The 22233-nt window shown below is 31.9% G+C and overlaps 4 protein-coding genes across 12 annotated transcripts; 2 read left to right on the plus strand and 2 right to left on the minus strand.

The window, feature by feature from the left end:
- Positions 1-326: 326 nt before the first annotated feature.
- LOC113861600 (nicotinamide adenine dinucleotide transporter 1, chloroplastic) lies at positions 327-4800 on the minus strand. The gene is made up of 9 exons (XM_027494529.1): positions 4432-4800; positions 4260-4355; positions 3977-4083; positions 2692-2740; positions 2405-2514; positions 1703-1797; positions 1517-1605; positions 1341-1435; positions 327-986 (listed from the first exon to the last, which is right to left on the minus strand). Exons 1-9 carry the CDS (start codon positions 4508-4510, stop codon positions 747-749), a joined length of 960 nt encoding a protein of 319 aa, XP_027350330.1. The 5' UTR covers positions 4511-4800; the 3' UTR covers positions 327-746.
- Positions 4801-8143: 3343 nt separating this feature from the next.
- On the plus strand, positions 8144-11483 carry LOC113863243 (L10-interacting MYB domain-containing protein). 5 transcript variants are annotated; one of them, XM_027496750.1, is made up of 5 exons: positions 8144-8280; positions 8698-9031; positions 9112-9208; positions 9297-9802; positions 10753-11483. In XM_027496750.1, exons 2-5 carry the CDS (start codon positions 8702-8704, stop codon positions 11308-11310), a joined length of 1491 nt encoding a protein of 496 aa, XP_027352551.1. In that variant the 5' UTR covers positions 8144-8280; positions 8698-8701; the 3' UTR covers positions 11311-11483. The 5 variants fall into 5 exon arrangements, with proteins under 5 accessions (XP_027352551.1, XP_027352550.1, XP_027352552.1 ...); XM_027496753.1 differs by lacking the exon at positions 8144-8280 and having other exon boundaries at positions 8669-8798; positions 8882-9031; positions 10753-11384; XM_027496749.1 differs by lacking the exon at positions 8144-8280 and having other exon boundaries at positions 8636-9031; positions 10753-11384.
- Positions 11484-12208: 725 nt separating this feature from the next.
- LOC113862754 (protein DEHYDRATION-INDUCED 19 homolog 6-like) lies at positions 12209-15991 on the minus strand. The gene is made up of 5 exons (XM_027495926.1): positions 15642-15991; positions 15389-15531; positions 13824-13901; positions 13405-13664; positions 12209-12666 (listed from the first exon to the last, which is right to left on the minus strand). Exons 1-5 carry the CDS (start codon positions 15715-15717, stop codon positions 12561-12563), a joined length of 663 nt encoding a protein of 220 aa, XP_027351727.1. The 5' UTR covers positions 15718-15991; the 3' UTR covers positions 12209-12560.
- A 710-nt stretch (positions 15992-16701) lies between these two features.
- LOC113862002 (syntaxin-43-like) lies at positions 16702-21935 on the plus strand. Of its 5 annotated transcripts, none has more exons than XM_027495147.1 (9): positions 16702-16994; positions 17117-17393; positions 17798-17851; positions 18364-18453; positions 18752-18829; positions 20105-20182; positions 20264-20329; positions 20402-20482; positions 20629-21935. In XM_027495147.1, the coding sequence occupies exons 1-9, from the start codon at positions 16801-16803 to the stop codon at positions 20734-20736; spliced, it is 1026 nt and encodes a 341-aa protein (XP_027350948.1). In that variant the 5' UTR covers positions 16702-16800; the 3' UTR covers positions 20737-21935. The 5 variants fall into 5 exon arrangements, with proteins under 5 accessions (XP_027350948.1, XP_027350949.1, XP_027350950.1 ...); XM_027495151.1 differs by having other exon boundaries at positions 16783-16914; XM_027495148.1 differs by lacking the exon at positions 17798-17851.
- Positions 21936-22233: the final 298 nt, after the last annotated feature.

Below are 22233 nucleotides of genomic sequence, written 5' to 3' on the forward strand. Positions count from 1 at the left end.
ATGCTTGCCATGATAAACTATTTAGACGTATCCACTGTCATTCCTAATTACATGTATCCCTAGTTGCGAGCGTATCGAAAATTTTCTTTAGAAAATTATTATCTACCTTCCTATTTTGCCTTCCAAAGGAAATAATATCCCACTACTCTGAAATAATATATAGGCAAAGTTAGGTTAAGTTTTATGAGGTCCAAACTCCTGTTTCTCAAATTTATGGCCTCCTCTATCTCAGTTCACAGTTGAAGAATTACTTACAACTTGATATTAGTTTAAAAAAACATTTTTTCCCACATGAGTTAGGAAATATAAAAAAAATAAAATATTTGACCAGTAAATTCACATTATTGATGTGGCAAGTACCTGACTTGTGAATCTAAATTCCAGGACCCTATATGCAAGATATTTGAAGCAACACATTGTTCTAAATATGTTTTACAGAATATGATTATTCAACGGCTTCCAAATAAAATAAGCAGCATGAGGATATCCTCGTAGCACTTTATCATCTTTATCGTCATTATCACTCTCGAATCTGTAATTATCCCTCAGTCTCCCTACAAAGACAATGACTTTACACAAGTTTGACGAGGGAAACCGGGTTCAATTGTGGTTGAAATGTGTGAGCTCTACCATACATAAACAACTAAAAATCACAAAGAATGATATCTGCATCGCCAAGAGAAGGATTACTCAGCTAGACTAAATTATGTTTTGGAATCTAATTGCTATAGAAGACAGAAGGTCAATCATCGCAAAATATGACCCTGTGGATCAGAAGGAAAAAGTGAAACAAGAAATCGGTGTATCATTTCGAAGCTCGTGAATGTGATGACAGCAGCTGGTGTTGTCCTTAGAAGGTTGGTGGCACAACCTCGGTAAAAGCCTGATACACCTTCCTGTTGAAAAACCTTTCTAATACAGTCAATCACACCAGAGTACCGTTTCTCTGAATGATGCCCTTGTTCTTGCAGTCTGGAACGTACAACCTGTAAACAAAATACGAAAATATTTTGTAACTTTCTAATTCTTGTCGGCCCAAAGAACAGAAATACCAAAAAAAGAAACAGAATTCGTGAACCCCTCCCCAATTAACAGATATAAGGCTTTGTAGTTTCAAAGTTGGGAATGAATGAAAAAAAAGCGAACTCAAAATATTCATGAAACTGCTAAATACAGTGAAGATAGGATGCTTTGAACACTGAAAATGGATTCTAAATAATTTTCCCATCAAATGATGGGCAAGATAATTCATTAACTAGACTAGCAAACTAGAGGTGTGAGTACCTACCTATTTGCAAAAATATCCAAAACTAAAATAAGTCAATCATTAAGCAGCATACCTCATGAGGATATGTCAATGTGGAAGCAAAAATTTTGGAGACTGATGAGGCAATTGCAACATCACGTGCTCCAAGTTTATCCATTGCTGAGTCATCTGATACAAAAGGGTGAAAACACTAATTAACTGCCAAAACTTTCAAGAGTTCACAAAGAGCTAAGGCATGCATGAAATTACCTTGATTTGCCAAATAAAATTTTATTGTCTCATAAGTTGGAAATTGGATGGCAACATGACTAATACCAGCTAGAGCAGGTACAAGGCCACTGTTAATGGTAAAGAACATCTAAATGTCATTAAATTATTGACTATAATGCTATAGACATTGATCATCTCGTTGCATTTATGTTAGGCAACACCAACCTGTATAACCCCCGAATGCCCTCCTCATGTGCAATTCTTCTTAATGCAGATAGCGTGCTCCTATATGGTACAACACCAGGTCTCATTCCTTGGGTCTGCATTAAAAAGGGCAGCAAACATATAGTGCAGAATACACACATAAGCACTTATAAGTGATAATAAGATAAGAGAAGCCCTCTAATTCTATTGTCTCTGGTTTCAACAAAATATATGCAAGACAAAGTTTGTGCATACTAAAATAAGGCAAGTTTGTATATTTATCAATGCTTCAGCATTCATAAAACCTTGCTCTTAAATGGATAACACAATCTGCCCATAGCAAACATATTTAAATTAGCTGTTCTATGTGTACATTTTTTTCCCCCAATTCACTAGATAAAGGTTGTGCTATCTTGCACGGAGATCAAGCACACAGACAAAACAATGTCAAATTTATTGTGCCTTCATTTCCTTCTTTGATTACCACATCATTCTAGACATGCTAGGGAAGAAACGAAAAGAAAACTAAACTGTAAAATATCAAACTCCATGATACAAATGGTAAATACGACAATCATATGAGCTTTTTACCCTCCACAAAAGTACTGGTTGCATATATAACTAATAATCTAATTGACCCATGCATTATGCCAAATTTAAGTATAGGCCCTTAACATAGTCAAATAGATCAGCATAAATTTAGTATGAACAGGAAAAACACACTTGGAGTCTAGTCTTGACAACCCAAAGGGGATTTGTAAACATTGTAGTTGCAGCTCCAGCACCAGAAGCAGCTATCATGTTAGCTCCAATTGGAAGATGGTGGCTTTCATCTGCACACATAACAAAGCTATTTTAATCTATACATCTACATAATGAGGGGGAAAAACACAGCAAGCTGACAACTTAAAAATAAAAGTCAATCAATAGATTAATGCCATCACAAACAAGATAATGCTTTCAATAATCCCTTATTGGGATCAATAGAAAATAATCATTAATGGACTAACCATCAGAATGAAGAAGGCTCTTGAGCTGCTCATACATTGTAAAATAAACCTACAAGTTCCCAAATCGATTCAGTTAGAATACTAACAGAATATAACAATCCTCTGCTTACAAAAAGAATGTAGACAGGCAAAATATATAGATTTTTACAGCCCAATAAAATAAATTATCCAATATTAAGCTGATAGGCAACAAGAAAACACCAAAGGCATACACTTAAATCAAGCAATCTTACTAATTTGGCATTAAAAGTAATAGAAATGCCTCATAGTAACGCCCATCGCTCTGCTGTGCCGTAACTATCAAGAATTACTAGGTTTAGTAACTGACCACTTAGTTTCACTTAATTTAAGACTAAGTTACTTTATTTCAGAGGTATTTTAGTTAAGCCAGATGATGCTTTAAAGTCCACTATTCAGTCTTCTCCATCTATATGCTATATTTATGGTTCATTTCCTAACTTATTTGAATAAATTGGTTTTGAGCACTTTATTTATTAGCAGCAAGTTTTTTAACATGGACCTTAAGTCATTAAGTTTGGTCCCCAATTTCTGACTGATCCCATTTATGTCCACAACTGTCAAAGTTTCCATTATTCTAACCCAATATTTCTTCCCATTACTCTTCTGCTCAACAAAATCTTAACTCTACCTAGTCCAAATCCTCAAGATTCTAAAGAATATACATGAGACAAAATGATGTATTTTCATGGATGTCAACAATTTGGAGGGATGTAGGGTATGATGTCGTAGAATAATCCACAGTTCAAGATCTTTTTTGTCTTCTACCATTGGAATTTCAGTTTCTTCTCCAATAAAATTCTAATTTTAACACAAACACGTTCCATTTCTCATTTGCATAGAAAGTGTGGCCAAATAACTTATCACTCTGAACCAACCATAAAAATGGAGGTTGGTTGATACGTGATCAAAGGTAGAGTGATGGTGTATTCTACTGTATTTCCAGGGGAAAAAAATTTAATTGAAATCCAATCTTTGTCTAGATATCATGAAACGTTCATATTCTTAACTCAATTCAGCGCATTAATGTTGCTCATAAATGATTTAATCCAGCATTTCAGAGACACAACATCAACCTTTGGTTATGTCAACCTTCCAAAAACGTGAGATAGGCATTAATGATTATAGATATATTTCAAAGCCAAACTGAGAAGATTACAAATCTTGGACAGGAAGGTAACGAATTGGTCAACATTCTACACTTCAGTTTACTCCATCACAAAAATAATAGATGCAAACAGAACACTGACAAGGAGCAACGCCTCACCGCCCAGTTTGGAAGTAAGGCCAGAACAGTGGGAGCAAGGCCACGGTACATGCCACGTAACCCCTCCTTCTGAAATATTTGTTCCAAACTAGCAACAATTATGCTGCCTGTCGACAAAAACACCCAATTCACAAAATTTGTAGCATTCAGTTTCAGTAGTTCTACTAACAAACACTCAAATAGCTAGAATTTTGAATGACCTAAAGGGAAACTCTTAATAATTGTCATTTTGTCTCTATCCAAGTTTTAAAAACAAATAAAAGCAGCAGAAAGTAGGTTATACCTTTAACATTTCCTTTGGCGAGCTGCGGTAGACCATGAACCTGAAACCTAGTTTTGATGACATCTAAAGGACACACAAACGTAGCAGCAATAACTCCTGCATCAAATAAAGCAAAAATTAAAAATAAAATAATTGAGATATGAGAATTGACGGAACGGGGAGTATGAAGTACCGGCGGCTGCACCGGCGGCAGCATTGCAGAGGAGACCTTTGGGATTGATATTAAGAGCGGCGTGGGAATCGGTGGACATGGTGAGCGAAATCGAAGGAGAGAGTGGGGAAAGTGAAAAAGGAGTCCTCTCTGGAGAGGGCGATGGCGGAGGAACAGAGTCGCATGGCCTGAGACTGAGAGAGGAAGGGAGTGAGAGTGTCTCGTTCGAATTCGATCGAGACGATGAGATTAGGGTTTGGATCAGATCCAACAACGCCAGTCAAAACGCCTCATGGCTTCTGCTTTGTCTATTCTTCCATCCATCCATTACCATTCACCAAACCACAAAAACAAGTATCTTCTCTACACCGCTCTGGTCCCGCCTATTATAATTATAATAATATCAATAATAGTTGTAATTAGGATATGTGTCAAAGAAACTATGAAAAGCTTGTAATAAGATTATTTTTTTAATAAATACCATTGTTAAATATATGGTATAAATTATTGTTTAAAAATGTTTTATTAAAAAATCATTTAAATAATTTGTATGTTTAAACTCATTTTTTATTTATTCTAATTTTAAATAATTTCTTTAGCTTGATATGAGTTACTTTTAAAATATTGATGTCAAAACATTTTTTTATCTTATTTATTGTTTTTAAAGTATAATAACTTATTTTTAATTAAATTTCATTAATTGGAAATAGAAATATAATCTCAAAGCAGCACATAAATTTTTAATGATTAAGTTTTATTTAAGGCATAGTATTTATTAAATAAAATTTGAATACACAGTATAAATTTTAAAAAAAACTTACTCAAAGCTATAAGTCACAATTTTCTCAAATATGTAAATTACAAGTCATGTAAAATATAAATAAATTTAGTAAAATAATTTTATATTAGATTTATGAGTAGAGAATTGCACATTTTATATTAGAAATAAAACTGACATTGATTTTTTAATACCATCTTTTTAATTTTTAATAAATAACTTGAATTTAAATTTTCAAATAATTTAATTTAAACTCAAAATAATTATTTTTTTAAATTAAAATTTTTCTATTAAAATTATTTTTTTACCACACTTTGTAATTAAAATTTGTGTTTATTTTATTAAAAGTGAGAGATTTACTTTTCAATGACAAACTAAACAAAGACTATGTCTTAGTTTTTTAAAACTTTATTTTTACCATGAAAAATATCTTAAATTTAATTTCATCTCAATTAATTATTATTATTGTTTTTAAATAACATTATGTATTAAATTGGAGTTATATAACTAATAAAAAGTTAAAAATTTATTCACTTTAAATCTTAATCGTTGATTAGTTTTGTTTTTATAAAACAATCTTTTAAAATGTCAAAAATAACTACAAATTGATTTGGAAAATTAAATGAAGACAATTTGATGTTCATAAACTAATTTAGTACATTTAATGCTTTATTTAATTTAGATAAAGGAAGAAGATGAAAGGTTTTATAAGTATTATTTTATCTAATTAAATTTAAAAATATGCTCTCCTTCAAATCCTTCTGAAGTTAACCGAAGAGACATTTGTAACCTTATCCTCACTTTTCATTATAATATTAAACTAAATATACAAATAAAAACCATTCTACGTTTGGTATAAAAAAATTATTCTGTGTTTTTTTCTTCTTCAACCAAGCGGTATGTAAGTTAGAAATTTAGCTCTAACTTAAAAAAAAATAGAAAGTAAATAAAAAATTAGAGCTAATTATAATGAAATTATATTTTAGAGTAACTACTTATAAAAAAATCAGGATTAAAAATATAAAATTTCAAATTTAATTGAGATTTATTTGTTAGAAATTAAATATTAAGAAATTTTATTTTCTTAAATTGAAAAACATCAACAACTATTCTTGCTATTTTTTTTTCAAAAATTGTTTTTTTTTACTACTGATATCGATCATAAACAAAAACAAAAAAATGCTACTAACTGAAATAAAGTTGCAGCACAAAAAAGCAACTGCACAGTGATGTAAGTTTCTTATTACATTTTTTTTTACCTTTTAAAGAAGGCGCACACAGAAAAGTTATTTATTTATTTATTTATGTGTGACAGTGATCATGTCAAAACGGCTTGGGTCACCAGGTGATGCATGTGTCAACGTTAATTCTTTTAAGGCTTTTTTTAATGGTTTTTTAAGGCTCTTTTTATGAAAAAGGTAAAACGTAATAAAATATAATAATTAAATGAAAATAGACTTGTTTTTTTTTATCTTATTTTATATTTAATATGTATTAAGATAACAAATAAAATAATGATATTATTTTATTTATTTTAATAATTATCTTACAAAATAAATTTTATACTAAGAGAACAAAATAAATATGAATAAAATGTCAATATTATGTTAATTAAACAAATATTAAAAATATAATAAAATAAAATAATGTATCTTATTTTTTTAAACTTCTTGCTGAACGCATCCTCGAAACTCAAGACAGAATCACATATTGACTAGAGAGAGAAACTCATGTTCACAAATTCGTCAACAATATGATGTAGTATTTTGTTTAACATTTTGAATTTAGTTACTAATGGTAAATAAATAAGATAATCTCACCATGTAAGTTACTTTTTTTTATATTATTTAATATTTATTATTAGATAATTCATTTTTAAAGTTAATTATTAAATTTAAGATTCCAATTACATATATTCTATATGAAAACTTTTAAATTAATTTAAAATTATTTGATATATTATTTATGTTCATCAAAATTAACATAATATATATTTAAATATAAAAAATAAATATATTTTAATTAATTTTATAATTATTTAAATTTAATAAAATTTAATATAAACAATAAGTAATATATAATTATAATTTAACAGTTTAATTAAAAATAGTTTTTTATATAAAATTATTTACGATATAGAAGTGAATATAATTTATGTTAACAATTGAAATTTTCATTCTATTATTAATTAATTAATTTCGGTTTTTAGGTTTACCTGTACAATTCAAAAGTGATCAAATCTTATATATTTTGTTATTAAAAATATTTTACACGTTTTCTTTTACTTCTAAAAATATATCTATTAATTAAATAATTATCATTTTAATGAATAATTATTGATCGTTACATGTTTCTTCAACAAATAATACTAATTATTAGCTTAAAAAAATCACACACATATTAAATTTAAAAATAAAAAATAAAACAAACTACAAAATATGTAAAGTGTTAAAAAACAACTGCTTAATTTATAGTTTAAAAATACATATTAAAAAACTATCTATAAATGTTAATTAGATATATTTAAATTTAGAACTAAATTCATTACATGATAACATAAAGATAATTCAATAAAATTTAAAAATGTTATTAGTTTTTAAAATTATTATTTTTATTAATAAAAATTGATTTAAATGACAAATGATTCGATATTATTTAAATAAAATTTTAAATTTAAATCGTTGTGCATGTAAAATAGTATGACTTGAATTAAATTTAGATTTAATTGGATGAAAAATAATATTTTTTAAATTAAAAATTTAATATAAATATAAAGTAAACTTATAATATCAATAAAATTATCAAAATATGATCCATTAAAAATTTAATCAATATTTACGACCATATTCTATCTTCTCAAACATAACTGCTCACTTTATCCGGGTTAAAGGCCTTATTCTTATCAATTTTCAACAAAGGAATTCGTAAAAAAATAAAAGATGGAGAGTTGGACTTGGAGACAAACAGAGCAACAGCGGAGTGAATAAGCGATAAGCCTAATAAGGTTAGGGTACAACCGTATCCCCTCTTCACGAACCACATCAGTCCTTGTCCTGGAAAACGCTATCCCCGCGAAGCAAACCCCTGCCAAGGTCCTTTTTCTATTTATCATTCACTTTTAATTACGATTCTCTTATTTATCAACAATACTTTGTTTGTGTTGAAAGAATTGCGACAGACATTGTTATCTCACTCTTCTTCGGATTCATCATTCATATATATTTTTTTAAATGGGATTAGGATAACCTTTACCCCTTTATATGTGCAACTTTTTCTGTTTTGGAACTTTCACTGAACTGATAAATTATCGTAATTTAATATCAATCTAATTATAAACGCAACTGCACAAGACATATATCTCCACAGGATTACAATTGTTCAACTTCTTTTTATCTTGTTGTGTTCAGTTTTATTGAGTTGGTTGGTACAGACCTTGAACAATATGATTCTAGTGTTCTATTATTCATCAAGCTTGACACTGATATATGCTATCTTGTGCTATATTTTAGCTAAATGGGTTTCCAAAATGGCAGTGAACGCCTCAGAACAATTTGGACACCTGAGATGGATCGGTATTTCATTGATCTTATGTTAGAGCAGGTTGGCCAAGGTAGTAAATTTGATGATCATTTGTTTAGCAAACGAGCTTGGAAGCAAATGTCCTCAATGTTCAATGCCAAGTTCAATTTTCAGTTTGAAAAAGATGTTCTCAAGAATCGCCACAAAACGTTAAGGAATTTGTACAGGGGAGTTAAAAATCTTCTTGCCAAACCGGGGTTTAGCTGGGATAAAAAGCGAAATATGGTCATTGCTGATAATCATGTTTGGGATGAATATCTCAAGGTATCAAAATTTGAAGTTATTCTTAAATCTCGTCAATCATATGAGAGGAGTTCAATAATTTATCTTACGTGTGATATTAGCAGGTAGATGCGAGTGTACGATCATGCAGAGTGAAAAGCATTCCCTATTTTAAAGATTTGTGTGCAATTTATGGACATGCAACGATGGCAGGAAAAAGTAGCTCTTCTTGTTTAAGACTAATTAATGCATGTCATGCTTGCTACTTATGAGGGTCAAAGTTATGCTAATGAGTATGAATTCCCAGGTGATAATGCACAAGAAGGGTCACCTAATTCAGGTGAAAATGGACCAATCATATCCTGCCTATCTAAGGATGTTGGTGAGGATGCTGATGAGGTTCTGCATGATGGAAAGGTTGATGAAGACTGTGGAATCTCTACCATGGAGAATGCAACCGATGATTGTGAGCAGAGGGCATCGAAGGAAACATCAACCTCTTTTTGTACCCGCACTCGGACATATTGGCAGCCACCGATGGATCGTTACTTCATTAACTTAATGCTTGCTCATGTGCACAAAGGGAATCAATCTGATGGTGTCTTCAGCAAACAAGCATGGATAGAGATGATTTCATCATTCAATGAAAAATTTGGTTTTGACTATAGTTTGGAGATTCTTAAAAATAGATACAAAACCATGAGAAGGCAATACAATTTAATTAAAAATCTTCTTCAGTTGGATGGGTTTGCCTGGGATGAAACACGCCTGATGGTTACTGCAGATGATTGTGTCTGGCAAGATTATATTAAGGTGCGTACCTATATAAGAAATCTGCTGGGAAATTGAACCTCTTTGGTCTATTCTTAGAATTATAAAACTGGTTATATCGCCAACCAGAGTTGTCTGTTTGTTTTCATCTGAGTTCCCTTTAATGATGATTTATGGAGTTTGGAGTGAATGGTTCTGGAAAACGATTTGTCAAGGACGTAAGTCTTATTTTTGGTTCTTGGAAGTCATTTATCTTTCCTGAAATAGTTGCATCTACTCATTCCTTTTTTATTTCCATGCTTTTTTGTGATGAATTTAATATTTGGCTAAGCTTTGATCTGCAAGTTGAAATAGAAAAAACTACATTTTTCATAAATGCTGCAAAGCTCAAAGGTGCGTCTGGTAGTAGACCTGTAAAACAGAGAGGGGTAGGAATAGGAAGGTTTTAAATTTCATTTGCTGATCATTGGTTATGGAAGATAAATAATAGGAATGAGAAGGTAGGATTAGGGTCATCTCATGATTATATTGAGTGAAGAGAGAGATAGACAAAATATCCCATGTAGGGGGATCAAATCTCTGTATTTAGTCCCACAATTTTGCATAGAATATTGTGTTTATTTCTCTCTTAACATGTCAAACTCACGGAAGATTTTTGAGATCCTAAAAGGTTTTACAAAAGTACCATATTATCCTTATTGACAATGCTTGAAGCATACCAGGCTAAACAATTTAATCACCAAAATATAGTGTTTGAACTCCTGACATTGCATTTTCATTTTATTTTTCTGGAATAAAAATGGAAGTAAATGTTACTTGCTTCATTTTCCTTTATGGCTGTACATAGGAAGCATGGAATGATTTTATTTTCTTTTTCAACCTTCCCTTTTTCATCCTTATCAAGCTTAGCCCTTGAGGAATTTCAATACCTCTGATGATATCTTAGTCTTCTTATTATACAAAGGTTTGAAACATTTGATATGATCATGCAGGTTCATACTGATGCACGACAATATATGACCCGACCTTTGCCATATTATAAAGATTTGTGTGTCATATGTGATCCAAATTTTGATGAAAAAGAATCTTCTCTGCCTAAAGATAAGCATCAAAATGTAGTTGATTTTAAGACTGGGAGTCCTTGGACATCCAAAACTGGTCAATCTCCAATTACACCCAATTCCAATGAAGACCATTTTAATGGTGTTGAGGAATTAGCTCATATAGGTCAGAAACAAAAGCGTCAATTAGAAAAGTGTTCTGATTCTACCAGTCCTAAGAAATCAAGGAATGATGAACAAGGCATGGCTGTTGCTCTCCATGAGATGGCAGCTGTGGTTTCAACTCTGTCTACGAAAAAGAATGATGATAATTCAATATCAATAGAGAATGTCATAGAAGCAGTACAAGCATTGCCTGATATGGATGAAGATCTGGTTTTGGATGCTTGCGATTTCCTGGAGGATGAAAGGAAGGCCAAAACATTTCTTGCATTGGATGTCAAGTTAAGAAAGAAATGGTTGATTAGGAAACTTCGCACACAGGTGTAGCCTGTGCCCCCTTTCATCAATTTCTATTTTCTTACTGGGTAGTGGTTTTGGTTCATTTTAGGATAGTATTTTGGAAGGCAAAGTAAACTTTATATTCGTCAAGATGTTTAGCTAATGACTGCACAAAGTGTATATATATAACAATACTCAGTTTATGGGAATGAAGTTTTTTTAAAAATCTGCGGCCTGCAATTGATTGATAATCTAATAGGAACTAGGTGGTTATTATAGTGAAATAGGAATAAATCTCAGTTACAAAGATGAGAATCTAGTCCGCACCCTCCTGCTCATAGGCCCCAAAACTCATTCAATGATTGCCCACCTTCCTCCCTTGACCCCTATCTTTCTCTCCCTTCCATCCTTACCTAGTTACTTGACTGTGTTCTTTTCCTTCCTACCCTTCTTGCCCCATAAGCAAGATTTTTCAACCCAAAAGCCTCTGTCATGTCCTTTACTCATATTTCCCACATGGTTTGGCAGCATATGATCTCTGACACAATCTCTCCGTGGACGATTATTATCATTACCATAACTGCTAGTTTGCTAGTCCAGACTTTCAAAGATGTGGAAAGGTCTTACTTTTTGGGGTTTGACGCGCGTTGAAGTTTAAACGCTGCCCCCTGCAACGCTACGCAGTAGTCGATACTAACATTTATTCTGCACATTTAACCGTAATTTTATATTTTTGAATCGAAAATGAAAAATATTAAGTACATTTTCTCACGAAAATTTCGGCAAATAAATCACTGCTGTTGATGAAATATTAATGCTTCGTGTTACATTCAACGTCGATTTGATTGGTTATGCATTATTTTGCTCAAATTAGGGCGCCATAAATTTCGTACTCCATTGCGAAGCTGTTTTTGAATATCGTACTCCATAATGGTGTTTTCTTTAAATAACATAATAGGTGTTATTCCTGCTCAATGAACTCAACAGTACATCTTAATTAGGTGGGACCCACGAGTGTGCAGAACATCCCATCGTTACAAACACGTTTTCTCACGTAATCTCAGTTATAGCCCATAAAGTGTACGCAATTGTTCTGAACTTCATAACTGCATTGCATGAACATACATTACATTAAATTCCTACATATTGCTTAGCTCTCTATACTAGATGTATCTCTTGCATACAATAGAAATAGGAATTCTATGGCCATGAATCAGTTTCAAGATTGGAAGTAAAAACTACAATAATTTTTTACCTATCAAATTGAAACTAGCAACTGTTGTTCTTAATTGTCACAATCAGAAGTCAGCATCAAGGATAGTAGACAACAAAAGTCCCTGTACAAATTCACTGTTCCGTGCTTTCTCTATTTGGTCTTTGTCAGATAATGAAGGCTGAACATCTCTGCAATAATTGAAATATTAGGTAAATTTCTAAGAGAAAGATGAAAGTAGTTGCGTAAATTAAATATCTTAATAAATAATACAATGCCAAACGAACGTAAGTCAACGGGGAGATGATGAAGGTCATGTTAAAAGCTACAAGTATCAATTTACCCTAACCTTTAAAAGGAGTTGGTTCCTTTAACATATGAGGATATGTAAAGTGAACCTTTATTTACCTTTGATTTAAAACTTAGTTAAACATAATAAATGTTTAAATTCAAAACAGTGATAGGTAATCTGTTCTTCTCTTCACTTTAGACGAGCAAAATTCCCTTAAAAAAATGCGAGAAAGGAACAAAAAGCCCAATGCTTTTTAGGGACTTGCATTTGCAACTAAGTTGGTGGCTCAAATCATCGTTGCCTCAATGCACTGATACTAGATGTAGAAGGATGTGGTAAAAAAGAAGACTACACTTAAATTGCCTCCTCATTAGCATACTAACCATCACTACTGTAGAGACTGCAAGTCAATTGCATTAATAATTCTAAAAATTACTTAAAAAACCAATCAAATCCAATTGTATTAGAGGGATGCTTCTAGTGATTTCAGGCAAAGTGCCAGTTTCAAATATTTATATAGCTTATTGCTTCACCAAGTGAAAGGATCAAGCATAAGTTGTGTGGTTTCTTAGTTGATGTTTGGCAATACATTAGGAATGTGTTATGACACATTTGACAGGGTTATACTTTATCATACCTTTTTAACACTTTGTCATCTGAGTGTATTTCTTCAATGCCTACTTCACTTGAAGAATATGGCTGCCCACATTCTTGTTCATCGACAGCACATGCACCATCTAAAAATGACAGCCATGGATCACAAACTGTTTTGGAGGTAGATGTCACAGGAGATAACCCAGCAGAAAAGGACTGCCAGTGTCCAGCACGTTGACACTTTCTTGAAAAGGAAAGAGCTGGGTAGGATTCATGTTTGTAGCATTTTGATTTCAGCTGACTGTAGTCTCCAGTAAAGGAAGTACATAGTTGAATGAAGCACAAAGAACAACACGACATGTAAACAGTAAAAGATTTTGATAAAAGAGACTAAAGGGAAACCTAAGAGTATTTATTTTTAATATATAAAGGCATTTCTATCATGAAGGTCAGAAAGGATATCTTGAACATGTTTCCATGTTGTGCTGCTATATGATCAACCATATTTGTCCCTATCCACATAGCACAAACAGGACAAATCTGCACGTACAAACAAAGTTAGATATATCTGAGTGTAATTCAACAAGCACAAGAATAGATAGTACTCCAAATTATAGGTTAATAGATACACACATCAATTGTATAAGAAAAAGTACACACACGTCTGAATTTTAGGGCTATTGCAAGCAGCCATCATCAACTTCTAAATCCGCCAACTGAACCCCCAAATTAGGAGAAATATCACAATCAATCATCCTATCCCTCTTTCTAACAAGTTTTGTAAATTATGTGATAATCATGCAATGTCTGTCTAATACACTTGTAAGTTGTAACACTTTTCATAGTCCACTTGAAATAAAAAAAATTAATAAAGCATGTAAACGTTTTAATATTTTAAAGTATGAAAGTCAACGAAGATTAGCAATGACAAGCATATTAGCAATCACATGATTAACAGAAATTGTTAGACGGATCTGGATTATCTCTCATAGTTTGAGGGTCTAATTATGATTTTTTTTTGGTGGAGGGGGTTACAATCGATGGATTTGTAAATTCATGGGTTCTACTTGCAATCTCGCTAAAGTTCAACTGATATGTGTGCATTGTGTCTGATCATATTTAAAATCCAACGACAAAAAAGTACAACATCAACATTACATGGGAGCTCATTCTAGACGTGACAAAGGTCTAAATTAGATTCATATTGCAGTAACCACTTCAGGTTCTACAAGCTAATATCCTGTCAGGAACCACATCTTTAAGGGCTTCAGCATAGATGCAAGATATATAAAAAATCCAATAAGAAAATCATAGCAAGGTTTCACTTTGTAAAATCACATAAATGGTGAATCTCAAGTTAAGATAAACAAAATATTAATCGAGAGATAAAAATAATAATGAACGTTTCATATAGGCAATAGGATGCAGAATTGCAAGGGTCAATTAGAAAAGCTGTCTCAATTGATTTAACGGTGTTAAAAGAAAATTAGATTTCTCGTCTGCACTGATGATTAGGAACAAAGGCAGATATTGACTCAAATTACAAGGCATAAAAAGTTTAGCCAATGATTATTTACAAGATATTTTTAAAAAAATTATAAAATAGATTATATTTATTAGATACATTAAATCTCAACAGCAATCACTAGCACCTGCTTCTTTGTGAATTTGCTGATTAAAGATAAACACATGGTTTACCCCTTCTGCATTTTGTTTTAAGGGGGAACATAAAATCAACAGATCATTCACAAAGTTAATAACTATGAAAGAACTTCTTCGCCAAAGAGAAAAACAACCCACTAGGAGATCTCAATACGTTAACTTCACAACTATAAGGCTCGCTAAGGAAGTGAAATATGGATTTATCTCTATAAAAACACCACCAAATTTGATAGAGTATAGCCAGGAAACAATAAAGAATCAACAGCAAGGTATATCGTATAGAAAAAAAAATCCTATGCAAATATAAAAATTAATATGAAGAAAGGGAAAGGAAACAAATTAAGCTGAAAGATAAAAAAAAGTACCCCAGACTTGGCGTCTATTGGATGGTCCAAGTCAATATGGCAACATAGCTCAAGAAGATCAAAATCCTCAGCGCAAAAAGGGCATGGATAAACCGTCCTCAACTCATCATCCCCATTGATCTCGTCAAAATCGATAAAGAGCTCTGCTTCAACGACCAAACAAAAAAGGTTAAACATTTCGCTAAGACAAGACACCCCATAAAATCCAAACAGTTTCCACAATACTAAAAGATGTTTGAAAATAAGGAATCACCGAAGTGTGACTTAAGACTCGATTGGTAGCTTCTGGAAGCAGTAGAGAGGCCAAAACTCAGTGTCTCGCCTTCCATTGACTTCTGCTAAAGTACAAGCAAAACGAAAAACAAAGGGGTTTCGGAATTACACAGTAGAGTTGTTTCGGGAATTGTTGTTCTTCTTCTTGTGGGTGGTAGTGGTTTTATGCTATATATATTGTTACTTCCAAAGGAAAGAGGACGAGGAAAATACCAAGGACTTTCGATTTCGGACTGTGCGTGGTTGTTGCGTTGGGGTGGTGGGGATCCTTAGCTTACACGAATTCTAGTTATTTTTCTTTACCAATAAACCCTCGAGGACCATCCACCACAATTATCAATCTAAGCCTATGCCCATTCAAATAATCCAGGCTTCAATAGGCCTCGTTGGTCATTTGCTAATTCATAAAGAAATCCTCATTTGAGCATTATCCAAATCCAACTAAAAATTCAGCACATCATACGTTTACTAGATTTTGTACCTTATGATGCATTATTTTATATAAAAAGTAGTGAAAATAATTATTTCTATTATAAATAAAATGTTTACTTCCTTGTAAGTGGACTTCTCTAGTTCGAACAGAATTATAGTGTAAATTAAAATGAGACGTTTGTTTCAATTTATTTTAAAAATAAATATTTCTTTTTCTTTTTCAAAATTAATCCGTTTTATAACAACATGTAGTAAACCCGTAAGTATATTTGTAAAATAGGTTTAAGCTTACTTAAAGGGCTTTATTGTAAAATATGCGCTCAAGCTAACAATATAATTTATACCTGGAATGTACCATGATATTCCTTTTTTCTTTTGACGAAAATAATTTTCAATCTTTGTTAAATATTTTTTATTTTTTATATTTTAAGATAATTTATATATATATAATAGTTATTTTATAAAAGTAAAAAAAATAATATTATAACAATATTCTAGAAAACATGGGAAGAAATGGTGATGCTGCTTGGAGGCAGGACACAATTTCTTCTTGAGTAAGGTATGGCTGAGATTAATTTACAAATATGACCCTTACATGATTTCTAAACCCACAAACATCTACGATTCTTCTGGTTGGTGGTTTTCCAGTTCTGCAAAAGTTCAGAGACAGAGAAACTCATCACTTTGGAAACCTGAAATTGATTTCAATGGCGACGAGGAATCGAACTCTACAGTTCAGAAAGCACAGAGACGCCGTGAAGAGCGTGCGTGCTCCTCTCTCTTCTTCCGCATCTGCTTCCACCGGTCCCGTCATTGAAATGGTTAGCACTTCGCTTCTTCGTTCAAATCGCTCCTCTTATGCCCCTTTAAGCACCGAAGATCCAGGTCCAGCCACCTCTAGGTTTTTCTGTTCTCCTTCCCGCTATTTCCCCTTTTATCGAAACACTATTTCTATATGTTTTTCCCCTTTATTTCTATATGGTTTGGCGCACCCAATTACCTTTTTGTGTGTTGGTGCGTTAGGGATGCATTTACTGTGGGATTGCCTCCATCTTGGGTGGATGATTCTGAGGAAATTGCTACAACTATACAACGTGCTCGTGTTAAAATTTCTGAGTTAACCAAAGCTCATGCTAAGGCTTTAATGCCCTCGTTTGGTGATGGCAAAGAGGATCAGCGTCATATTGAGACTCTCACCCAAGAAATTACGTCTCTCCTCAGAAAGTCTGAAATGCGGCTTAAAAGATTTTCTGCTGCTGGTGGATCTTCTGAGGATTCAAATGTCAGAAAAAATGTGCAGGTAATGTTGTTGTAAAGGTATCATATAACATCAAATATAGTGCTGCATCTTAATTTGTTCTAACTTTAGCTTTTTCTTCAGTTAGGTTCACTGTTATTGTTTAATATCGGATCTTGTTACTTAATTGTAAAGAAAGATATAGGTAGGTTAGTAATGGATAATCTAAGTTCTGTTTGCTGTTAGTCAGGACTCTGGTGATTGTCCAAGAGATATATAAGCTATTGTAGAAAGTTTATCTTCAATTTAACTGTGATTAACAGGCCTTATTGTTGAACTATAGCTTCAGGCTCCCCCATCCTTGAAAAGCTCACTTGGCCCCTTTTCTTGTTTCTCCTTGTTTTTTATGTATTATATTGTACATAAATTTATAACTTATTATATTCATTTAGAATTTGTTGTTTAAGGATGTGCTTGTGTTTGTGAGTTATGAGGGAAAGGGAAGGAAGGGAAATTTAAGGGTAAACCCTTACTCTTGTTTGGATGTTACCAATTCACAAGGAGAAGGAAATGGAGGATTAGTTAAATTAAAAGGATTAACAATAACAAATTTGTGATCTTCCACATATTTTTTTATTAAACTAATATAACCAACTTAATATACTTTTCCCTGCTAAAACTCCCCTCATTTGAGGAAAACCAAAATAGCAACAAGGGAGGGTTTATGAAAATTCTCCTTCCCTTCCCCTCTTTTTAGATTACTCCCACATAAGAGAATGGCTAACCATAAGCCTTTCCCTTCCCTCTCTTTTCATCTAATTCCTCATCCAAATATACCCTTAGTATCACTATACTGATTTTACATCATATCTTTTGAAAATAGTTCCTTGGTGAAAGAGGGTTTGTAAATAGACAAGAATTTACTTCTATCTTGGTTACCTACTTTAAATTTTTGGCAATTTATGATATGCAAATTTTTGCTTATATCTTGAGATTGGTATGACTGGTTTTTTTTTTTATCTATTTTTGGCAGCGTTCCCTTGCTACAGACCTTCAGAACCTGTCAATGGATCTCCGGCGAAAACAGTCAGCATACTTGAAACGTTTGCAGCAGCAAAAAGAGGTTGCAACTTTTCATGGGTAGCTAAATTTTCGATACAAATTTCTTCCATATTGTCTGCCACCATTTTTTTTGGTCCTGTGTCTCTTTGCTAATTCATCAATCTACTTTCCTGGACGCATTGCTTCTTGACTTTTTTCTTTCTTTCTATATTTAACTCACGGTATTCAAATGGTTGAATTTATGGTCATTGGTCACTACTATCCTAATGTCCTACTTGCAAGCCTGGTGTGCCTGGAGCTACACCTGCGTTAGCATTTATGTTACTTCACTAATGTCTACATCGGGTGTAATCGTGCAGGGTTATGATGGGGTTGACTTGGAGATGAACTTCAATGGGAGTAAATATGGATCACATAATGATGGATTTGATGATGTGGTATGCTTCTTTTTTTTTTTTTTTGTTATTACTAATTTCTCTTTCAGAGCCATATTATTTTAAGAAACCTTATGTTGTGTTGAAATTATGGAGATGTAAGGAGATGATAAAAACTATTTGCAGTGTGTATTCATGTAATGGTTATGTTACAAAAGGCTTTAGGCTGAACACTAATCCCTATTTATATATGTAATAAACGCTTAACTCTGGTTTAATAAGGTAAAAAAATCTTGAGATAATAAAGAAATATAGAAACCAATCATTATAGATAATAAGATACTACTCTAAGATACAGTCAATATATCATTGGATGTATTCTAACACTGCTATTTAAGGTAGGATGCCTTTCTTTTTCCTTATCAAGTGACTATTCATGATTTCCTTTCTTCCCTAGAAATTGTTAACGCAAAACTGTAATGGTAAAACTGCAAAACTTCTGTCCAACTATGCACTGACCTTTTTGAATCCCTTACAATCTAGGAAGCATAAATATGACATGTGACATGAATATGATATATCACGGAAATAGAGATACAATTAATTTTAAAAATCATAGGACACGAAATGGCTATAATATAACATTAATATTATTCTAAAATTAACATAAAATTGCTATATTTTCAGAATGAGACCCATTTTGTAATGGTATAAAAATTTTAAAAATAAAAGTGAAGAACTTATAAAAATGCAACTAAAAGTATTTGAAATGTCCATGCAATGCCTGACATGATTGTGTTCAACACACAACACGTTTATTATTTATAACTGTTTATACTTCTTGGCTTATAGTCCTACTCCTTTAGTTGCAAAACATTCTCGGTGTGGTGTGGAGGACTGTAACGTACATATCTTGCCTTCTGTGACACAAATTTTTCTTGCTTTGTTGTGGGTTTTAGCTTATAGATTTAAAGATTCTGCAATATGGACTGGATTTTGTAAATAAAACCAACCATTTACTTTTTTCACTAAAAAAAATAGAAAAACAAATCCCTTATTCTTATTTACAACACTATATTTTCTTGAACTTATGATAATATAGGATTTGTTTACCATTCTTCTGAATCTGACAAGGTTCTTTTAGAGGGAGCAGTGTGATTCATTAGGATTGTTGTGCTTGCCATGGAATTAGTCTCTTAGGCCTAATGTTTCTATCCTCACCATGAATCTGACAGTTTAAAAGGAGCATTAAATGCTATGAAATACTTACTTACATTCTGTTTCATCCTGGATGAAGTTTTATCTGAAGAATTATATGTGGTATTTGATCAACTCCAGGGTTTTAGTGAAGAGCAAATGACAAAGCTAAAGAAAAGTGAGCAGTTCTCAGAGGAAAGGGAAAGAGAGATTGAACAGGCAATTTGAAGGCATTTGGTGTATTGCTTGAAGACAAATTCTCTTTATGTACCTTGTCTGACTATTTGAACTTTGCTGTAGGTTGCTAAATCAGTCCATGAACTTGCTCAAATCATGAAGGATCTCTCGGTCCTTGTGATAGATCAGGTGAATGTCCCACCCTTGTATAAGATGGATTTATAGAATGAAAGTTGGCTCAGGAAGCTTATATTCCTGCAGGGAACTATTGTGGATAGAATTGACTACAACATTCAGAGCGTTGCAACATCCGTTGAGGAGGGCTTCAAGCAGTTACAAAAGGTTTTGTTTTCTCTTGTGCTCTTGCTTACATGCATAGAGACATTGTTTGGTCTTTACATATGCAAATTTGAGCACCTTTCTTTTGAAGTTTTTATCTGACGTTTGTCTGTTATCATCGTCTTAGACATGAACTTGTGTACTTGCAGGCAGAGAGAACGCAGAAAAAAGGAGGAATGGTTATGTGTGCAACAGTGCTTGTTATAATGTGCGTTGTCATGATAGTTCTCTTGATATTCAAGGAGATCATCTTTTAGTTGTGTTACTGATAGATTTACCGTCCAGCATCTTGTTAATTCCCATTCCTCCTTTCAATGTGAATCAAATTGCTTTCTGTTTGAAGACAGTATCATCGGGCACTATTATAATGCATTTCACGTTGTGGGAATTTTTTTTTTGAAAGTGCCTTGAGTTTACATGATTGGCTTCTTATTGGGAGGCAATTGGGGGATGGCATTGTACAGCATTGCTTCCTGCAAATATCTTCCTATGATTGTTGCTGGTGCTTCAGATTTGCAAAGAAAATTTGTACATGTTAGTAGTTTTATCAAATAATGTATAGAGGGGTTTTCATCAATTTCATCTTTTGACCATTTTTTTAGAAAAATTAGAAAAGGTAGTGCTAGATAGAAAATTTCATTATTCAAAGATAGATCCTGGATAAGACAAAGTGGAAGGGCAAATTATATCCATCCGAGAGTCACACATAGATGCTTCTTTTCAGTCTTTATCTATTTGTATCCCACTTAGGGGGAATTTTTTTTTCAAAATTGAGTGATTTGGCTTTATTTTGAGCTCGCGATGGTAAGGTTTGCTGGGTTTTGATTTGATTTCTATTCATGGCATAATTTCGGCCCTTCTCAATCCTTTCACCATCCTTGGTCCCACATGTGCCTTGCAATATATATTTTTCTCATAATTGATTTAGTCTTTATTAAATGTTGGTAAATTTCAAATTTTATTAATTTACTGCAAATTAATATTTAATGCATTACATAACTTATTTGTATATAATTTAAATTATAATTGATTCATAATTATTAAAATTCATAAAGATAACTGAAAATTTAATTACAATTGATTGGATTTAATTCTTACAAATTATTTAATGAATATGAAATGTTATAAATAAATAAAATATTGGTGATAAATTGCATTTAATAAAATTTATTCATATTAATTATATCAAAAAATGAATATATAATATAATGTAAAAGAAAGAAGAAAAATGTATTAATTGCCTTAATTATCTTTATTTAAATAATTTTACTAATTATTTTAATATATTTGTACATTTAATGCATTACATAACTTATTTGTATATAAATTTAAATTATAATTGATTCATAATTATTAAAATTCATAAAGATAATTGAAAATTCAATTACAATTGATTGGATTTAATTCCTATTGATTATTTAATGAATATGAAATGTTATAAATAATAAAATTTATTTATATTGATCATATATAAAAAAAATTAACTAAATAATGTTAAAAAATATATTAATTACCTTAATTACTTTATTTCAATAAATTTACTAAATATTTTAATATATTTGTATATTAAGTTTGGTTTGACTTGCATATTTGTTTGTATTTTTTATTAGTTAATAAATAAATAAGATTGATGTATTGAATGTAATCTTATTTTTATTGTCTTTGATAGTTACAATTTAGATATATGAATGAGATATTATCACCATACGAAATATGACAACTTTTATCTTGTAATGTAATTGATCTATAAATAT

This window comes from Abrus precatorius, unplaced genomic scaffold (assembly GCF_003935025.1).
Source record: "Abrus precatorius isolate BTA unplaced genomic scaffold, Abrus_2018 Scaffold3, whole genome shotgun sequence".
In the NCBI taxonomy this organism is placed as follows: Eukaryota; Viridiplantae; Streptophyta; class Magnoliopsida; order Fabales; family Fabaceae; genus Abrus; species Abrus precatorius.

Bases quoted from the DNA above. Each gene is read 5' to 3' on its own strand.
- LOC113861600 (XM_027494529.1), bottom strand. From the start codon at position 4,510: ATGTCCACCGATTCCCACGCCGCTCTTAATATCAATCCCAAAGGTCTC. The intron at 2,515-2,691 runs GTTAGTCCATTA...TTATGTGTGCAG, and splicing joins GAGCCTTCTTCATTCTGATG to ATGAAAGCCACCATCTTCCA. The intron at 1,606-1,702 runs GTTGGTGTTGCC...TACCATTAACAG, and splicing joins GGCATTCGGGGGTTATACAG to TGGCCTTGTACCTGCTCTAG.
- LOC113863243 (XM_027496750.1), top strand. From the start codon at position 8,702: ATGGGTTTCCAAAATGGCAGTGAACGCCTCAGAACAATTTGGACACCT. The intron at 9,032-9,111 runs GTATCAAAATTT...GTGTGATATTAG, and splicing joins TTTGGGATGAATATCTCAAG to CAGGTAGATGCGAGTGTACG. The intron at 9,209-9,296 runs GTAGCTCTTCTT...ATGAATTCCCAG, and splicing joins TGCAACGATGGCAGGAAAAA to GTGATAATGCACAAGAAGGG.
- LOC113862754 (XM_027495926.1), bottom strand. From the start codon at position 15,717: ATGGAAGGCGAGACACTGAGTTTTGGCCTCTCTACTGCTTCCAGAAGC. The intron at 15,532-15,641 runs GTGATTCCTTAT...TCGTTGAAGCAG, and splicing joins GAGTCTTAAGTCACACTTCG to AGCTCTTTATCGATTTTGAC. The intron at 12,667-13,404 runs GTATGATAAAGT...CAATTATTGCAG, and splicing joins GATGACAAAGTGTTAAAAAG to AGATGTTCAGCCTTCATTAT.
- LOC113862002 (XM_027495147.1), top strand. From the start codon at position 16,801: ATGGCGACGAGGAATCGAACTCTACAGTTCAGAAAGCACAGAGACGCC. The intron at 17,394-17,797 runs GTAATGTTGTTG...TTGTTGTTTAAG, and splicing joins ATGTCAGAAAAAATGTGCAG to GATGTGCTTGTGTTTGTGAG. The intron at 20,483-20,628 runs GTTTTGTTTTCT...GTGTACTTGCAG, and splicing joins GCTTCAAGCAGTTACAAAAG to GCAGAGAGAACGCAGAAAAA.